At 36.5% G+C, this 21,090-nt stretch overlaps 2 protein-coding genes across 2 annotated transcripts; one reads left to right on the top strand and one right to left on the bottom strand.

Moving 5' to 3' along the window:
- Nucleotides 1-42: 42 nt before the first annotated feature.
- mxtx2 (mix-type homeobox gene 2) lies at nucleotides 43-19,427 on the bottom strand. The gene is made up of 4 exons (XM_073867020.1): nucleotides 19,180-19,427; nucleotides 5,388-5,503; nucleotides 1,216-1,388; nucleotides 43-1,082 (listed from the first exon to the last, which is right to left on the bottom strand). The coding sequence occupies exons 3-4, from the start codon at nucleotides 1,300-1,302 to the stop codon at nucleotides 372-374; spliced, it is 798 nt and encodes a 265-aa protein (XP_073723121.1). The 5' UTR covers nucleotides 1,303-1,388; nucleotides 5,388-5,503; nucleotides 19,180-19,427; the 3' UTR covers nucleotides 43-371.
- Nucleotides 5,384-14,456, top strand: LOC129420872 (zinc finger protein 518A). The gene is made up of 2 exons (XM_055176022.2): nucleotides 5,384-5,520; nucleotides 8,005-14,456. The coding sequence occupies exon 2, from the start codon at nucleotides 8,023-8,025 to the stop codon at nucleotides 12,421-12,423; it is 4,401 nt and encodes a 1,466-aa protein (XP_055031997.2). The 5' UTR covers nucleotides 5,384-5,520; nucleotides 8,005-8,022; the 3' UTR covers nucleotides 12,424-14,456.
- Nucleotides 19,428-21,090: the final 1,663 nt, after the last annotated feature.

Genomic DNA, 21,090 nt, shown 5'->3' with positions numbered 1-21,090 from the left:
TATTTTATTTCAAATAAATATATATAAAGTAAAACAATATGTCAGTAGCCTTCATAAAATATGCAAAAAATAAATATCCCAACTGCACTGTAATACCTTTAAAGAGCATAAAAATAAATAAGACCAAAATTAAACTGGTCCAGCAAAAGGTTGCCATTTCCAATCTACTCCTTAGTAGAAATAAATTAATGTAAAATAAAGCAGTAAAATAAATAAATTATTACACAATGTGGATATCGAACCTGCATTTCCACAACTATGCTTTTCAGATAATTCCTAATAAATAAAGTTCAGAAAAACCATCCATAATTTCTCCCCCATATTAAAAACAATGTCCCTAATAGTGTCCTGGGTTCTGGATATTTGAAAGATTACTGCAGATCCATCTGTCCGTTGAAGTTCCACCAGGCTGGCTGCATTTCACCAAGGACATCCTCCAGACACTGAGGACCCAGATCTGGAAGTGGGGCCACAGGCTGCTGCTCCTCAACAAGCCTGTCCCATGGGCTATCACACTCAGAGTATGGCACATTTGGAGAGCTGATTTCCACACCCATGTCCCAAAACGCAGAATCAGAAGAGGCAGGGGAAGTTGGCAGTGACTCCAGACCAGTAACACACTCAACTCTGGCACTTCCATGTGGGTAAGGAGGTGGTGGGTAGAGAAACATGTGACTTTCATCATTGTATGAACTTCCAAAACTCTGCGCTGCTGGACTCCATGTAGACTCAGGAGTGGACTGTGTGCTTCCCCCAGAGCTCCAGCTGTCTGCCATAGCTTGCGGATCAACAGGAAAAGATGGAGAGCTGGTCCCCATCAGTCTGCTTTGCCTTGGCTTAATAGCTGGTGTGCTGTACTCTACTGGTGGAAAGATAAAGTGCTGTGGAGATGTCTGAGGCATCTGAGGTTGAGGAATGTTGAAGGCTCCTTCTTGAATGCATCCCTGCTGTCCATTGCCCCCCATGCTCGACATGTAAGGGGGTAGAAAAGGGCTCGGCAGAGGAGATGTGCTGTCGAGCTGAGGTGAGGTCCTAGTGGCTCTGTTCTTTAAAGTTCTGGCCCTCTTGTTTTGAAACCACACCTGAAAGCAAACAAAATCAATTAGCATTCCATGTCTTACCATTTATACTAACACAGTTGCAATAAATCACAATAAAAAGTTACAGATACAATAAACACAGTTATCATATGATCATACAATGATATTAAAATACCTGAATACGTGATTCTGGAAGACCAGTTGCTTGGGACAGACTTTCCCTGACACTTATGCCAGGGTAAGGATCAACACTGAAAGCCATTCGTAGAAGTTCCAAGTGCTCTTTGGTAAAACTGGTTCTCTTCCTGCGGCCTGCAATTTTACTGGCCTGTGAGTTTCCATCTTGAGCTGTAAGAGTGAGAAGATATAGTTATACTACTGCACATCGTAAACATAATTAATTCAGATATAGACTGTTATGCTGTCTACACTAACAACATTGAGATATTTAAAATACATGCTAATAACAATGCCTAGCAAGAACATTAAAATCAGAAAATCTTTGAAAAATTGCTGAAGGAAATAAACAAATAATAAATTCTCACCAATGCAGTCAGACCACATATCTGATAATGAAATTTTGATCACTTGTAGAATGTAATTCTGAGATGTGAGTAGGTCAAGCTCAATGCTCTGTTACGCTGTTACTGCTCCTTGTGCTGCTGATTAAGGACTGGAGGCCTGTCACCATTTATACCTGCCCTCCTAGGTTCAGGGTGGGCTGTCCTAACATCTGTACACTTTGAAGGTTAAGTGGGCTCCATAATCTTTAATGGTTAAGTCACACCTTAATACATGCCACACCTTAATTCACACTTCATTCATCCACTTTCTTTTGTTGGTCATCAAAAACATAATGCTGCTAAATTATTAGAGCAATTTGTAAGACTGTTGGTATGATCCTTACGATTTACTATTTTAGTATTAAGTATTAAAGTATCTCAAAATTTGTAAACTTTTAAACAAAATTAGGGCTGTCAAAAGATTAATCGCGATTAATCACATCCAAAATAAAAGTTTGTGTTTACATAACATATGTGTGTGTACTGTGTGTAAATATTATCTATATATAAATACACACACATTCATGTATATATTTAATGAATATTTGCATTTATATACTGTATATACATTTAAATAATTTATATTATATAGAAATATAAATATTTTATATGTAAGTATAACCAATTTTTCTTAATTTTATACATGACTGTGTGTGTTTTTATATATAAATAATAATTATACACACTACACACACATATGTTATATATGTAAACACAAACTTTTATTTTGGATGCCATTAATCGCGATTAATCTTTTGACAACCCTAAACAAAATATGTGTTAGCATATAAAATCTTTTAGTACGAGTGGTAATAAAAAACTGAAAAGTTATATACATGTAATTAATTAACCAATGTAATTAATTTGCTAAAATTTGTTGTTGTATTTATATAATGTTATATAAAAAAAATTGCCATGTAATGTTACAGTATAAAAAAGCTAATATATTTACAGAGAACATATGTATTATCTGTTATAATGATGTTGTTGTTAATTTTATTTTTAATTTTAGGATTAGCATTTAAATTAAATTTGCAATTCCATGCAAATGTCAACCCTATCATGAAAGTAAAGTTTTTACCCAAAGTTTTTAACCATACTGATATCTCAAATGTCAATATTTTATGGTTAAAATATGCAAAGTCTCGGTTAAAGTTTTTTATTATTTGTTTTAGTTAGTAAGTGCAAATTTCAGAATTGGCACGTCCATAAAGGAGAAATGTCAGATCCATAATGTTGTTTCTTCCTCATAAAAGTGCATACAAAATAATATTAAAATAAATATTAAATGTTCTTTGAAGAGCCCTTCTCCATTTGTTGGGTATTATTGCTTATGGTTTTTGCCTTTTAATTCAAAGAATGTCTCCCCAAAACTAGTGTACTTTTTTGTCACATCTATAACACATGCATATTTCATTTTCTCATTTAAAATGGAAAACAAGAGTATAGACTAATATTTTTTTAATGTCTGGAGTTTATCATCAAGTGTTTAGAAAAATATAAACAGATGGTTCAAGATATTGGTCAAAAATGTATTCTTTGACAATTTATATTTCAAGTGTTTAATGCAAATATCACGTCCATAATGCTGGAATTGCTTTAATTATTCTTTAAACTAAAATAAGCTAATGTGACAAACATAATTGCAATGTAATATTCAACAAAATGTATGTTTAAACAGCTAATATTATAAGAGTATCCATAATTTCCCTAATCATAAACAATACTATTACAGTTTAATAGTTTTTCTCTTAACATATACAATATCAGTTTTGTGTTTTAATACTATACAGGAAATTCAAAAAGGGAAATTCATTTCCACTAAAAGTTTAACATGTGTTATATTCTGTTTAATCAACTTAAAAGATCACATGACATCATGGGTGCAAATAGGTCTGATGAACGTGCCAAAGCCTCTTTGATTGATATTCCTCAATCAGTTCATACAAAGACTGCTATGGTGCTGATTCATACCCTTTAACAGCTCTGATAATGCCCTCATGAATATGAATAAACCTCAGGCACATAGGCATACAACTATATGGTCATTTTCTGACAATAATAATAAAACAACTGTGATTAATTACCGATATATTTCTTAACTACATGAAAACAGCACATAAATGATCTTAATAAACAATAAATGCAATAATAAAGCTCAAACAAAAGCTAGTTCAATTTACATACAGCATTAAATTCAAAACCCATTTTATGTCTGATTATAAACTGTTTGCTTCTCTTGTTTTTATTTTCTTAATCCATGTAAAATCTTGTAAATTGCATGGCTGGTTTTCTTGCTGCAACTGATTGGTAGCTATAAACCAGTGGGTCAATTATTATTATCAGGCACATTTCAATACTGCATTGAACGGTAACATTTATAGAGTTAATTGTATAAATGCCTTACAACTAACAATTCAACCGTGTAATCAAAGAGGTCAAACATTAAATACAACTGTTTCAGAGGTTTACATTTAAGAGACATTACCCACCCCCCCCCAAAAAAAATTATATTCTATTGTTGTAGATTTATCTCAAATATTTTCACTAAGGTTTTAAACAATCACTAAACCCATAGTTTTACCAAAGCATTGTGCTAAAGATATAAAATTAAACTAGATATAAAAATAATTTTACAAATGTCTAAGGGAAAATTATTTAATTTAACCCTGATCTTAACCTACCTTTGGCCTAATATGTTTTATTATGTAAAACAAATTAAGTACATTTGTGACATCAGTTATCCAGATTTACCTAATGCATGTGGTGAAGCCACCATGGGATGAGCTGAATCCCCTTACTACTATTCAGACATGTCTGGTCACATCCCATCTTATGGTTTGAAAGCATTAAAATACTGTAACATCCATTTCAGACAAATATTTGGTATTTAACCCGTGTAAACTCAGTTAAAAAACATGGCTTTCTTACTTTACGATTATTTATTTTTTATTTCTAGTATGATTAACAAATGCATGCATCAATGCATACAGAAATAAAATTTCCTTACCTTTAAATGACATTAAATAGAATTGATATATGCAACTGACTTTGTCACTTTGTATTAGCATATAATACATGTCAGTATGTATGTAAAATCACAATATTAATGGGATTTGCTTCATTGAAAATATTTCTGAATATATATTTTAATTCTTTTATATAGCCTAAGCCAAAGTATAATCACTCTTTTAAAAGGCAACTGTGATTACTTTATATTTCATTTAGAAGTGGCATAATTAGTGTCAGTAATATAAAATCACATTCAAAATAACAATCACTGATATATTTCAGAATATATAACTTTAATTCGTCCTTAAAACAAATTTTTATTCAACAACAATTGTAGTGAAATGTTCTTTGTGCGCATATAGTTATGATTATTATTTGTAAATGGTGGGCAATTTGCATAGCAATTGTTACATAGTTAGATAACTACCATAGAGGAAATATCACCATCATCATAATAGCACATTGATTCATACATCTATTTGCAGCATGTTTGGGCGCCATTAACATCAGAGACTGAGCTGATAAACGCTGTTGTAACATTGGAGTAATGATACAGTAAGTCAAGATGGCGTGCTAAGTTACAATGAATCATGGCGTCCCTAGTGTCTACAAAACAACAGCATGGCCAGCTCCGAAGCGGACAAACGCTACACGAAACTTAATTGATATTAATTCATCTGAAAATTATTATTTATCACCAGAGGGGCCGTTTTATTTCACGTAGACAATTTGATTTGAGAGACAAACATAAATATCTGTTGGTAAAGCCAACCTAATGAGACTTTGCAGGTAATCCATATTCATCCGCTTCGAGTTCCTGCCTCACGCGCTTCAGAGCAAGCGGAACCCGGATGGAACTGTCATGGCTGCCGTCACTGACCTGCCCGTCTGAAGAGAAAAGAGAGGTAAATTCATTTTAACTGCTCGATTTACAACAGTTTATTTATATTATGGCATATTTACATAACACGCGGTTGTAGCCATCACTTTTTAGAGTAACGCGCGCTTGCGTCGACTTCGTTTTTAATCGTTTGATAATGTCTGGCGTGGGTGGGGGGCGAGTTGCTTTTTGTGTTTATATCGATAAATAACTATGTTATGGATAAAGTGTTTTTAGTGACGTGTGTGGATGTGTTTGTCGCGGGATAGTTGCTGTGCATCAAGATATGCACGGCCATCATTGTCGCGTTGAGTCGATTGACATGGCACTTCCTTTTTAGTTGGCTGTGCATTGTGCTTGTCCGCGTTTCACAAAGTTGGTGAATGTCAAGTAAATACAAATAGCCGACTTTGATTATTCGCATAAACAAGCTTTGTTGTTTGCTGTTGCTTGTTTGTAGCGCGAGTTGTTTTCTTTTTAAGTTTGTTTGTGCATCTGTAGATTGTGAAGTGCTTGGTGTATATTAAGTCTGGTCAAAACTTTGGCCAATGCAGCAGTTCTGAAACTTGAATACACTTGTGCATTTAGGACATTGTGACATTACTGAAAAGCCTGGAAATGCATATAGATATTAGGATCATATTAAAAATTTACACTTAAACATGAGGTTTTATTATGGCTATGCATGAGTTTTCATCAGTGATGTGCTGTGACCCTCTCAGTTGACATCTTGGTTTAACATGGGGGTCTTATTAGACTGTTCACTTTATCAATATAATTTACATTGTGAAATAGCACATCCACTTACTTAAAAGGGACATATCATGAAAATCTGACTTTTTCTATGTTTAAGTGTTATAATTGGGTCCCCAGTGCTTGTGTCAACCTAGAAAATGTGAAAAAGATCAACCCAGTAACTTGGTTTTGGTAAACCATTCTCTGCAAACATGTGAAAAAATAGGTCATTGAAATGTGGCTCCCCTTGTGATGTCAGAAGGGGATAATACCGCCCTTTAATCTGCACTATGCAACCATGGCACTGCCATTTAGTGCAAAGATCAACTCATTGCATTTAAAGAGACACACCCAAAACCGCCACATTTTGCATACACCTACAAAGCGGCAATTTTAACATGTTATAATAAATGAATCAATGATATATATGGTAATTTGAGCCAAAACTTCACATACATACTCTGGGGACACCAACGATTTATTTTACATCTTAAAAAGGTCTTGTTATGTCCCCTTTAAAGGAAATTTGTTTGCATGTAGGTAATCAAACAATAAACTCAATTTGGAACTAATAAATGTGTCCCTGCCTGTGAAAACCCAGCTAAGGTAATTTTTTGTGATTCACTGTTTTCTATGTAAAATCCTACATCATTTTAGAATATAAGCTTAGTGTCTCTGATATTGACTGAGTAAGGTCATGTCAATGAATAAAATTGAAGTGAAATAATTAGATTAGGAGACTATAGCCTTGAATTCACAGGCAGATTGTTGTAGGATTATTGAACGAATATTAAATTAAGACATTATTATGAAGACATTGAGTACGAGAAAAATAAATATACTTTCTAATATAAAATGTAGCTTGTGGCAAATTATTTTCTGTTGAAAAGTTCCAATGGTGTAACATTATTTTGGAGCTTTTCTTTAAAGCCTGCTTGTTCAGCCTTGACATTGAGAAAATGACATTAAGATTATGTTAAAGTAGCATTTTAAGTCATTTTGTAGTTCACTGCTCAAAAATACAATTTTAAGCTAAAAATATATGTGACATGCAAATCAAATTAGTTTTTCAGTTTATTATATTTTAGTATGTTATGTATCATTCAAAAGTGTTTTGCTCAACCATGCTACTTATGCCGCATGCCTTTACAAGAACTACATTTTTTAAATAGCTTATTCTGTAATATACAGCAAGATCTATAAAAGACTATAGTGCAACTACTTGCTTAGTATGTCACAAAGAAATAATAGTGTAATTGAAATGATAAGCATATTGAACTGTTTCTGATCTGCTCTCTTGACACAAGTTTGAAATAAGACAACAAAAGTTATGAATTTTTTATGCATACTAGTATTAGTCGTAGTCTACAAAGCAAGGGCCGTTTACTCAATAGCAAACTAACATTGAAGGTAATTGTAATGTTGTCCAGCTAAAATACATTATTTGTGGAAAAATGTAGGAGCTCAGGTGTAGAAGCCTCTAAATGCCACCAATTGCAACGTTTTATACGTTCATCAACTACGTTCTTTAAAATCTGCTTAATCCCAGCCTCAGGTCATACATAAATACCGGTTTGTTGGCCTAATCCATTAAGGGTATTTTTTTAATAATACCTTATTAGATGCACCTTGAGGGTTTTGCATTTGAGTTCTTCATATATAAACATGACTGCATTGTAATTATGCAATTTTATGTTAATAATAATATTCGTGATAATACTGCTAATAATAATATAATTACATGTTTAATTGAATGTGTTTTTTACCTTTTCAGGAACCTTTATTCTAAAACATGGAGGTTGACTTGACAACACCAGATGATCCCCCTGAAAGCCATGACAACAGCCAAGACGATGACACTTCGCTGGTCCAGACTTTGCCTCTTGATTTTCCCTCACATCAGCTTCCAGAGACAGGCTCTTGCAATGAGCATGGTGACCAAGATGAAACAGTCCCTGAGGAGTCAAGTACCAATCATCTTCACACAGACAGCAAAGCTCCTGGAAGGATGCAGCAGGGTGCGATCTTCTCTGGAAAAATACTAAGTTTCTGCTGCTCTGAATGCAAAGACGACACCACTTACAGCCCTAATGACTTGCTAAAACATTTTCAAGGTGCTCACAAGGGAACCCTTCCAACGTATCCGTGTGACCTGTGCTCGTTTTTCACCAATGAGTTTTCTGCCCTTCAGAGACACCGCATTGGACATCGAAACACTTTAGTCACGTGCGAAATTTGCAATGACGGGGTGCAGTATTCACTTCTTTGGCTCACCAGGCACTTCACCAACTGCCACAGCCACAATGGACATTTCCGCTGCAAAAAGTGTGAGTTTTCGACGAGAGATGCAGGAACCTTTGTTCAGCACATTCATCACCACAACGAACGAAATCACAAATGTGTAAAATCTCCACATGTGAGCCCAGCGCAAGGAGAGCTTCAGAGGCATAACCAGGTGCATTCTGGGACTTTTCCTTTCTCCTGTCAGATTTGTGGCTACAGTGCGGCTCGTAAAGAGTACCTGAGCAAGCATCTTACTGTGACACACGGCGATGAGGTGGACAGGACAAACAAGTGGAGAGCAAATGAGGACAATTCTGGTGTCAATTCATCTGGATTAAAACTGTTCCTCAAAAAGACTCCTCCAGGTGGAGCACCTAGAGAACAACAGTGGATGTCAAAACTAAACTCCCTCCCTGCTGTAGGTCTGCTCGATCAGAACGGAAGATTGTTTAATCCTGAAAAAACTTTGGAAGAAACCCAGCAGTTTCTTGAGAGAGCTGTTGGAGTTACAAAAGATAGTAATAAATGGACAAAGTCTCCCCTAAAGAGTGAGCCGCACCCCATTTCATCGACAACACCCCAACCGCAAAAGTTACAAGAGCATGAGAGTAGTCCTGCACGAGAACTTCTGTATCCAACCAACAGTAATGGACTGACTGTTCTTATGGTGAAAAATAAAATTTCGATTCCACCAAATTGCACCACTAAAGTCATCGGCTTTAAGATGGTAGATGGTAAAAAACACTTGGTTCTTAAAGTCATACCAGCAAAACAAGAGGACTCCACTGAAAGTGAACTCTATAATTCACACATTGGTGAAGATAAAGAAAAAACGACGAGTAACCCCAGCTCCTCGTTCTCACCGATCTCTCTTGTCAGTTTAGAGTCTGGAGAAGCGAACGATTCTGGTGCTAAAAAGGATTTGAAATCTTCAGTTAAAGAACAGTCAAAAGAAGTTGAAAATCACATTGACAACCATCTTCCCTTGATAGAGGATCCCAAAGTAAGCTCTCAGAAGGCAAATAAAGCAGTCTCCCCTTCCGCCTCAAAAGATCTTACACTTTCCCCATCTCTGAGAAGTCAATCCAACGGGAGGTCATCACCTCATGAGGTATCTATCGTCTGTGAAAGTGAAAGAAGGTTTAATGATGACATCCAGCTAGAAAGTCCACCCAACGCACTTCCTGGTTTAAGTTGCACTGACATGCCAATGGCTAAAATCGAATCATCTAAAGATAAAACTGTATTGTTGGATTCAGTTATAGATGAACCCTCAGTATCTGCAGATGAAACCACAATTTCCCATGCAAAATCAGACCTTGAGATAACTGTAGATAAATGTGCAAGTATGCAGAAATCTCAGATGGCTGCAGATAAGACAACATTTTCTGTGATCTCAGAGGAATCACATATACAGAATTCTGATAAATACTGTAGTAAAGTTTTTTCTGAAGATTGTCATTCATGTGATGATAAAGAAGAGAATGCCCTTATTAAAAGTCCTTTAGAGAAGAACACAGTCCACAGTTTATTGGCTGAAGAGGGACTTGATTCTGACAAACCTGACACCTTATTGTCCTCAGATACAGTGGTTAAAGATAAAATTCAATTTCCCCCCAAAGTTAGTTATGCTGTTTTTGACTCTAAAAACATTACCGTTTTAAATTGCCAGTCCTCTACAGTCACTAAAAAAGATACAAATGTAAATCCACAACATAAAACTAGTACAGGTAAATTAAAAGATGCCAAAGAATCCAATGTAGATATAATAAATAACTCACTCACTTCCCCAAGTCAAGAAGTATTTAGTTTTCACAATTATTCTAAAGACACCTCAGGCAGCTCACCTGAGTCACTGCAGCCTGATGAAGATTCACCACAGGGTTTGGAGGAGGAAGAGGAGGAGTGCGAGGAAGATTATGGTGACTGGAGCTTAACTCTGCCTGCATCTCCTCCTCTTCCAAATGATCAATCTGAAGAAGATTTAGAAAGTAGCAAAGAGGGAGGGGCTAATGACAGCGACACAATTGCTGAAAGCGGAGAGAAAGCATTAGAACGGGTCTCGGACAGCGATATAGAGGTGGATGAGTGCATAGCTACTGTTGACGATTCACTGCTTCCTGAGAAAGAGCGAGAAACTGCTTCTTCGTCTGTCACGGACACGAACCAGGAAGGTGCAGCCGACGTGGGCGACAAGTCGGGAGTAAATTTGAACAATGCGGCTGTTTTGGGCAAGATACTTGAAAAGCACTCGGATGCCATCATCAGTCAGCAACTTGAGAAGGAGAGAGTAAGGAATACAGTACAAGAAACTGTCCGGCCAACCAAAACCACACTTAGGATATTGCAGACACCTGAAGGAAAACAGCAGATGTTCCTTCAAACTGCGGAGAATCCGTACGCTGTGCCGGTTCAGCTAAAAAGTGGCGCTGGTTTCAAGTTGATTTCCAAGTCAAGTTCTCCCAAAATTAATGTGTCCTATGTACCTGGTATTGAGACGCCTAATAGTACCACAGGAGTGGCGTTTACTTTAAATGGAGGTAGAATCGGATTGGCCGCACAAAATTCAAGCGGGGACACTAAAGGACAAACAGCTGCCCAATTGGCACAAGGCACCCATGGAAAACGCTACTTTGTCAATGCCTCTGCTCTTAAAGGACCTATTTTGTTATCAGGTGCTGTCAAGTCTTCATCAGGGGAGCAGGCGACCAACATCCCACAGACTTGTTATTTAGTACAAAGACCACTCCCGGTTAGTCCGGTTAACAGTGAGTCTACTAGTGCGAGTTCTAAGACTGTTCTTGCAACCCGTCCTGTATTGGCCATGCCTGTCAACCCAGGAGACAAAACCGGTTCCCTACAGACTGGTAGACAAGCCTACTTGGTGAGATACATTTCTCCAGCTAAGTCAGGTGTGCTTGTAAATAATTCAGATGGGAAAGCTTCAAACCAGGGCAACCAAGTAAATGAAGGTGGAAAAAGAGTTTTCCTTAGAATTGTTAGAGGTGCAAATGGTGCCAGATTTCTTACTACCGCTCCATATACAACAGCCAAGAAACCAGTATACCTTGCCGCTAGCTCTTTACAATCACCTTGCTTATTAATGTCCACCAGTGTGTCTACAGGCCTGACAACGTCTAATTCCCAAGGTCCTAAACTCATCCCTGTTCAGGTTAAACATGTGGTATCCCCATCAAACGTTCAAATGAAAAGCGGCGGCGTTCATAACGTAGCATTAAATAGTGTGCCGATCATTTTCAGTCCCACCCATCCACAAAGTAAAAGAAAGAAGAGGAGAAGGGCACTGTTCGAAGAGTTAATGGAGAGCTCTCCTAAAGCGAGGAGAATGTCAAGCAAGTCACCAGCTGACAAAGACGCTACCTCAATTTGGGAGCCTGCGGCAAAGGACGTGGAGAGAACGTTGAGGCTCTGTCCCTTTAGTCCGCTACAAGAAATCAAATGTCCCCGCCGAAACCAGCCTGTGGTCGTGCTGAACCACCCTGACGCGGACATCCCCGAAGTTGCTAGCATTATGAGGTCAGTGAACAGGTACAAAGGAGACGTTCTCAAAGTGATGCTGTCCGAAACTACGGTTAAAGCCCTTTCCGAGCTGAACCCCACCCGTCCTCCAAATGTACTTTCAATGCAGAATGCTTCCAACGGCAATGCTGGTGCTAGACCCAGGCCAGTCGGACGCACTGTCGCAGAGAGATTCATATTAAAACTTAAGTTAAAAAAGACGAGCAGGAATAAGTATGAGGTGGTGAGGTCCTCGTCTGGTGGTTCAGAGCAGCAGGCAAAGTTTTGTTGCTGGTTTTGCGGCCGAGTCTTCGGCAACCAAGAGGATTGGATCGGCCACGGTCAACGGCATCTTATGGAAGCAACAAGAGACTGGAATAAGATGTTCTGATGCAACTACAAAGCCCCTGGATTGGGCTAAATGCCATCCTTCATTGTAGAAAAAAAACAGTTCTTTTATTATGATTTCCTTTTTTAATAGTACAGTAAGATACCGTTAACCTGTCAATATTATTTTCCATAGATTTCTCTTCAGAAGCTTTTTAAAGGGTATAGTGTAATAGAAAAGAGTTTGGTACCTGAAACCAGTTTGTATGTAAATAATTTTAACCCTTGTATATTTAAATATGGAAACTTTAGAGTATGTATAGAACGGAACTGTGAAAACTGGACACACTGTATGTTTATGGTGCAAGCAAGAAGATCACTGATATATAAAAGAAGGTGCTGTCTCTTATAGACCTTTTTTAATGCAGACAATTGAACCGATTCTCAGGTAATTCCATAATCTTTGTATGAATGGTCCAGTTTTAACTTTATGTACAAATTAAGTTGGCTACATTCTTCAAACCTGCATTGTAAAAGGTCACAACACATTTTTACTTCCCATTAATGTCTTGGATGATATAAAATTGTTCAAAATGAGTGGAGTAAATATGTTTGGGTTATGAAATGAATGGAAAAAATGATTTAGGTTTTTACCTGTGAGTTTTAGTATTATTTTAGGAATTGTAACAAACATGACGAATTCTAAAAACAAACCAATTGGTTCCTGTGGAAGCCATCCTTTTAAAACTATTGCATGTTTTTTCCTGAGGTGGTTTGCCATTAATACGCTGTATTTTCATGTTCTCATTTCGGTTGTTAGCGTCAGATTTACGCTTTGCGGGTGCCATGCATCTCCCCTCATTACATCAACACAGACCCGGGGTCATTTTAGTAGCAATAATGGACTTTAAAGTTGGCATCATTTCAGTTTTTGTCTCTGTCCTTCCTCTTTAAAAAATGAAGAAATGCACCTGTATGTGTATGATTATGCTTTAAGGATTACACAGGATTTATTGAGATGCAAGCCAACAAACCTCAGATAGCCAACCAAACACTAACTGTATTTTCATTTTCTGTGATACTTGAGTCCCTCATTCTGCCTCAAAGTTTACGAGGGTCTTTTTCATAGTAGAGTCCAAATATACGTGCTTAGAGTACACCAGGGTGTATTGGTGCTATACCAATAACTAAAATGTCTCAAGTTCACTATGGTTGTCTATTCATTTGTTGATACTTGTTTATAATCCATGTAAACAGCTATGGCTAAAGCATTAAAACAGAGTTAAGGCAGTCAGCATATCTTTTGATTCTTTAAGAGGTCGACTGAAATGCTTTCCAGAACTAATAAAGTGTGATCTCGAAATATGGATCAGTCAATTTGCTAATCTTTTTTTTTTAAGATTGCCTCTGTTAATTCTGGATAGTATGCTAAAAAGTAATCTTATCTGCTATACTGTTCAGAGATGTTTTAATATGTTGGTCTGTAAATCTCTGTTCATGGTGCTTGATGGTGCAAGACAAAGCTTTGATGGCAGAAAGGTAATAATCCATCCTTGATTTAAGTAGCGTCCTTGATTTAATAGTAGTGTTAAGTGTTTTTAATTGTTGTTTGGATGTATAAGTGGTCATTTCCTAAAGCTTTGCTTTTTCCCATGTTTGGACAGTTATTGTTGCAACCATTAGGTAACATTAGAACCATGATGTTGGACACGTTACTTCAATGTTCACTCTACGTTTGTTTCTCACCATCTTTGTGACATGACAATCACTGTTATACATGGGAAGTAGTGGAATTGTTTATGCAAACCATTAACAGCTGACTAATATTCGGCTCAAAAGGCCCAGTGTGAAACTAAAAGTTATACCATGCCTTGAAAGAGCTAAAATATAGTCTTCACTCAGTCACCTGTCAACCAAATAATGTTTGTCCGAGGCAAAAAAATGTCCTGGTTGTAATGCCCATGTCACAGGTTTTATGAGAGACAAGTTTATTTTTTTATGCTAAGTGCCTAAAATGTGATGCACCAGGTCGACACTATATTGTACTGTATTTACCTCCTTGCAGTTCCTTCTCTAATAAATGTAAATATCTTTGAAGATGATGATTATTTTATGACTCTATGATGTTTGAGACTTTTATCATACACACAGTTGCCCGTTTTTATTTATTTGCTTTTTCAATTTACTGAAATTAACACAACACTTTGAACATTTCAATGTTCGGGTACAAAAGTTGTCACTGGGATGATAAATTTATAAAAGGTACTACTGTGTACCCTTTTGGTACAAATACACCTCTAGGTACCAGTCTGTACCTTTCAGGTACAAAAGTACTTTTTTGAAAAGGTACCACCCCAGTGACATCTATAGTAGTACTTTTCTTGTACCTTTTTGTTGTAGTGTAGTGCTCAAATAAATTGTCAAAAAGCCAAACCAGGTACAAATGAAGTATACCTCAATTTACTAAAAATATACTTTAGTATGTTGTTATTTTGGTTTTAAATACTAGTATAAATGTTATACACTATAAATACTAATTAAAACTATAGTTCTATTTTAGTAGCAATTTATTCCCCTTTAAAAAAAGTATACTAAATACCAGTAATACTTAAAACTGATTTTTAGTAATAAATGGTGTCTCAACATAGCACAGTTAAGTAAAGATGTTCATAAATTTATCTGAAGAAATACTAAAGACTATTTTTTTGTATATCAAGTACAAAATTAGTGCTTGAAAATAGTACATTTACTTAAATGGTTAATTTCATAAGACTTTTTTAAGATGTAAAATAAATCTTTGGTGTTCCCAGAGTACGTATGTACATTTTCATCTTAAAATATCACACAGATGGATGTTAAAAGCAAAAATGTGTCGTTTTGTGTTAGGGCTGGGCGGTATATCGGATTTAGGGGATATATCGATATGGGTTCCCGACGCGATGCGGAATTAGCCCATACCGTTTATATCGATATGGTTTAATACAACTGAAGCGCGCATACACGCGCTCTGCGCAAGCCCGCTCGTCACAGCAAATACGCGACATGGAGAAGCACGCAGAAACTCTGTGACGCTTGTATGCGCCTCATGAATGTGGACATTCAAAAACTGCGGCTGCATGCACTCGGAGGATTGTAATAACTGAGTTCAAGACTAAAATAAAATGTCTCCTCAACCTGCTTTTACAGAGAGATCATTGGAATAAAGTTACCGCTGCATATGTGTGCTTTCATTCCAACAACATGTCTGACGCTCCATCACAACACCTATTTATCTAACACGCTATTGCAGTTATTTCTCATCATCACTATTATAGCAATAGCAGGTGAGTGATACTGCGTTTATACTTTAGTTCGACGGGACAAATACGTAGAAAAAACAGAAACTCCGAAGGAGTTTTATTTTGCTGTGAACTTTTTCCTCAGATTCAAAGCCCAGTATAACAGCCAGAAACAAGTCTCCGTTATTTAATTTTAATTTTAAAACGTCACTTTAGAATTAGTAACGAATGATTGTGCTGCTTCAGTGAAGCTATTAGTGTGAATTAATGAGATTATTATTAATAAATAGTAAGGGAGGATGTGTGTGAATGAAACAAAGACACTTTAAATGTGCTGAATGTGTGCGCATTATATTTTCAGTTTGCACGTATAGTCAATCAGATTCCAGAACCACATATGTTCTATAAACTTAATTATTTTGGATCATATGTTTTTAAGTTTTGTCCATTTTTGTGACTGGAATACACTGTAAGGACAAAAGGACTGTGACTCTTCTAATGAAGAGGATTGACTACTTTAGTAAATTCTGTGAACACAAATCTTAATGCTACAGACAGTTCAGTATATTAATGAGAATTGTGTGTTTCTAATTTTATGGATAATAATTTCAATAGTATGGGCAGGACACTTTTCTATAATTATAATTATATTATAGATTAAAGATCATATTACATGATAATGCCCATGTGCACAAAACAAAGTAAAAAAAAAATGATTAAGAACTTCACTGGTTTGTATATAAAGTTAACTAAACCCAGCTAAACAACTTTGGTATGACAAACATTTACCACCCATCAAGGACATGAGCATACAGTCATTTCGGGTAAGATAAAGGCTTTAACAAAGATAATTTTTTATATGGTACTGCATGGTATATAATTTTAGTTTTGATTTGAAGTGGAATAGATAGTTTATTAGGGAGTGTATACAACTTTATGGTACAACAACTTCAGCCACAAAGATTATAAAGGCTTTGACTTTCAAGTAACATTTTTATCCTTTTTGTAAAAAATACCGGATATATATCGGATACCGGGATTCCTAAAAAAAATACTGGGATATGAATTTTTGCTCATACCGCCCAGCCCTATTTTGTGTGTGTCCTTTTAAGTGCAAATGAGTTGATGTCTGCACTAAATGGCAGTGTCGTGGTTGGAAAGTGCAGATTAGAGGGCGGTATTACCCCCTTCTGACATCACAAGGGGAGCCAAATTTCAATGACCTATTTTTTCACATGTTTGCAGAGAATGGTTTACCAAAACTATACTGGATTGTTCTTTTTCACATTTTCTAGGTTGATAGAAGCACTAGGGACACAATCATAGCACTTAAACATGGAAAAAGTTAGATTTCAACAATATGTCCCCTTTAAAGTGTATTTTAGTTCATTTCTTTTCTCCTGTGGGCAAACCACAGCATATTAGGGAATTGTGGGATTTATTAAAATACAAAAATACACAGAGAAACAAAAAACTCAGTGGTAATAAAACATACTTTACATTAACTACAATTTTATTAATATTTGGTTCTCTTTTGTGGTCATATGTAGTCTTTTTTTAACATTGTATGTGTTGTAATTTTGGCCAAGCCTATTTAAAATCTTCTTAAAGATTCTTAAAGTTTATCCTCAAGACATACTAATGCAACATGCATACATTTTTATGCATCTTTAATAAAATAATTTAATAAAGAGCAAATTTACCTTTAGCCACTATACACATTTTAGGTACCGTTGCTATTAGATACTCTCACTCTAGGTGGCAGTATATCGTTAGGTTATAATTTCACCACTGGTCCTAAAGAAATGCCTGAATTCATAAAGTATGGTACACGAAACACAATGGTGTATTTTATGTGACTATATTTATACATATTACTTTGTTATGTCATTTATAATAGAGTAAATGTTAATGTACACATTACTGTGTGACAAGTCATTTACATTAAGAGTTTTAATCTGATCACTTTTTCCAAATTCATCTTCTGGAATGACCATAATGACATGCCAATTCAGCAAACTTTATCCCATGCAATGAATTTTTTTATTACTGTAATTATAGACGTTTCTTTGACATATTACAGTGGTATTACATTGGCAGTTAACTAATTTCACATTGCATGCGTCAGCAGCAATTAATGAATGCATGCGTGCGCGCTCGCGCGTGTGTGTGTGTTTAAATCACTAATTTAGTAGCAACGTAAATATACATAAATATGTAGCTTAAAAGAACAGAACAAAATGTATTTAAATAATCAATTTTATCTAACTCTGGCTTCCGCTCATTACTGAGGTCTCACCTCATGATAACAATGCACAATTTTCCCCGAGCTGATTTGCAACGCATCATTATCCTTTGTCATAATAAGGATGTTAGAGATGCATAAATGAAACATTGTATCTAAGGACCCTTGTAAGTGACACACAATCAAAAAGATTACAGATTGGAGATTGACCGCCTGATTTTGGTCTGATTAATCATACTAATATTTATTGCTACGCTTCATTAAAATCTGTGCACCCACAGTGCAAGGCAAGTAAGCGAGTTCTCTGCTTTGACAGGATTTAAATAGGTCAGGCTTGTACCAGAGCTGTCTGCAGAGTGCCTCTGACTTCCAACCATTGAAGTGGTTCAGGCCATGAAGTGGCCTGCGGGGAAGAGGGCTGGCAACCCACTCCATGACAAATGAAGCATTAATACATCTTGATGATAAAATGTAAAGAGAAATAAGACTATTCTGATTTAGCTGTTGCCATGCAGTTACTATAGGCTATACATTTACAGCACAAGCGCAGTTAATGCACCTTTATCACCTGTAGAGCGTACCCTGAAGCAACATTAATGTAGAGCCCTATCTCTAAACTCTAACCATAACTTATTCCTATAATCAGAGGGAAATGATAGGTCAATAAGAATGATATAGAAGCACCTTATACCCTGACTGTTAGCCTAACTTCACTTTATTGTAAATCTGTCCCTTAAATCTGATTGGTTTATTGTAATGTTGTCCCAGGGTCAACAACAATACTGACCCAAGAACATCTATCACTTGGCAAATTCAGGAAGGTCTGTGCTGATGCACGAGAGCTTCACAAAACATAAATTGAGAGCCAGGCAGGACTTCCTATCACTGGACAAACATGACTTTCACAGAAGAGATATAAATATTTAGAGAACTTCAATTATTGATTCCTATCAAGATATGAAAAGACTTCCAACCAGTATTACAAAAATGTATCTAAAAAACATGCCTACTACAGTAGCTTTAAATAATGGTGGCTATTTATATGACCTGTCTACTTTTCTAGCTCACTGTCTTCAACCACACCCTACCTCTTTCTCTCTCTCTCATCACATGACTCTGAGTTGTGCTTCCTGTCCATTACTTCTCAAACAGCACGCTAAGTAACCTGCCTGCCTCCACAATACCATAAGGCACTAAATAAATAGGTCACGCAGCCCTGTTAAACTCTAAATAAATAATGTGTCAAAGGGTGAAGCAATTGTAATTCTTTTAGTTGCACTCAAACACTGGTACCTACCCGATGGCATTTATAGTGGGCTCAGTCTTGTCTTCCATAGTCTTTAATTGTCCATGTTAAGGCTTTTCTCATGTGTTCCTCTAAAGCTGGGGGACACACAGATCTTTCTGCAGCTCTGTGGATTGTCAGATTTGGGCAAACAGGCTCATTAAACACATAGCTTAGCAAATCATCCTGTGACAAGTACGTGTTGCAGCTTATTTCTGTATGTAAGTGTTGACCTCCGTCAGTAGGTGGCAGTGAAGAGCAGCGCACCTGCCGTTCTGACAGGATTATGTGATGGCGTTTATTTCCGGAACATTTAACAACAGCACCAGTGATTCTAACAATCCCAAACTTTGAATTCGTTTTGTAGCTTAAACGGATTTTGCAGTCCTCAAAAAAGCGAAATTTAATTTATAAACGAATGTGCTTTTAAATATCGACAATATATGCATTTAGAAGATATAAGTGTGCCATCTCCTACTTCCGTCAACAAGCATTTAACTATTTTATGACGTCATTTGACGTCAATTGAAGACTGCAAGAGGTTTTTGTTATTCTACATACAAAGAAGAAATGGTAAGGATCCAAACTAAATTTAATTATTTTCCCCCAGTAACTTAGACTAAGGACGATTGCACCTGATTGGAAGATATTGTTAATAAAAAAGCAAAGAAGACTTGTATTTTTGGCTAATAGTTTTCAGCTTAATGAATTAATGGCTGACATGTGTGTATCAATCTGTACATTTCTGTATACTTTTACTGGTTAATAAAATTATTAATAAAAAGATGCATAGAGACAGAGCGCAGCGCGTCACAACCTGAAAACCACGCCCACCGGGGGGGAAAGCAACCCGACAGTCTCCATTGACTTTGTATTGCAAAAGGCCGCCTCCTTGTCATTTCTGGCTTATATCAAAAAACTGAATAATGCCTAAAAGCTGCTTTGGGACAATATGTACAGCTAACAAGCCAAAGAACACAGAAATAAGTTTTTATAAGCTGTCGAGCCGTAAAACCCAGCCTTTAAGGAGAATAAAGTGGATCGCCGATTACGTTTCCCCCTATTGGACGCAGTTTTACTAATAGGAGTACTATGAAAAGTTGCCTGTTTCCATTTCTGTGTCTAAACGCTCGTTTTTTGAAGTCGACAGCTTATAAAAACTTATTTATTTATTTTTTTGGCGTGTTAGATGTACACCTTGTCACACATCAGCTTTTAGGTATTATTCTGTTTTTAAGTTTAATGTGTAAATAAGTTTTTATAAGCTGTCGACCCCAAAAAACGAGCGTTTAAAACACAAAAATGGACACAGGCAACTTTTCATAGTACTTCTATTAGTAGAACTGCGTCCACTAGAGGGAAACGTAGTCGGCGATCCACTTTATTCTCCTTAAAGGCTGGGTTTTACGGCTCGACAGCTTATAAAAACTTATTTCTGGGTTCTTTGGCTTGTTAGCTGTACATATTGTCACACAGCAGCTTTTAGGCATTATTCAGTTTTTTGTTATAAGCCAGAAATGACAAGGAGGCGGCTTCTCGCAATACAAACTCAATGGAGACGGTTGGATTGATTTCCCCCCCGGTGGGCGTGGTTTTCAAATTTGCATAACGGCGCTGATGACGTGGCAGCGTATGCACGCGCATTTAGGCAACGGAAGTATGGCAGGAATCAGCAGTGAAGCAACACAGACAGAGAAAGTTATTTAAAAAAGTTGACTTTATCAACTTTTTCAACACAGCTACCAGATCCGTGTACTATAGTGGAGTGGATAGAAGACGTTAGCAGATGGCGAAAAATAAAGTTGCCAGATACATTATATACATATACCTATTAGTAGGGGAGACCGGGTATAGTTGTAACACGGGGGTAGTTGTAACACTACCAATTCCAGAAATCAGGGATAAGATAGGAGTCATGTGACA

The sequence above is a fragment of the Misgurnus anguillicaudatus genome, chromosome 4 (assembly GCF_027580225.2).
Source record: "Misgurnus anguillicaudatus chromosome 4, ASM2758022v2, whole genome shotgun sequence".
Taxonomy (NCBI): domain Eukaryota; kingdom Metazoa; phylum Chordata; class Actinopteri; order Cypriniformes; family Cobitidae; genus Misgurnus; species Misgurnus anguillicaudatus.
This window is presented reverse-complemented; position numbering and strand designations above follow the sequence as displayed.

Excerpts from the sequence above, each read along its gene's own strand:
- LOC129420872 (XM_055176022.2), top strand. The coding sequence starts at position 8,023 with ATGGAGGTTGACTTGACAACACCAGATGATCCCCCTGAAAGCCATGAC.
- mxtx2 (XM_073867020.1), bottom strand. The coding sequence starts at position 1,302 with ATGGCTTTCAGTGTTGATCCTTACCCTGGCATAAGTGTCAGGGAAAGT. Across the intron at positions 1,083-1,215 it reads TTCCAGAATCACGTATTCAG|GTGTGGTTTCAAAACAAGAG; the intron begins GTATTTTAATAT and ends GTTTGCTTTCAG.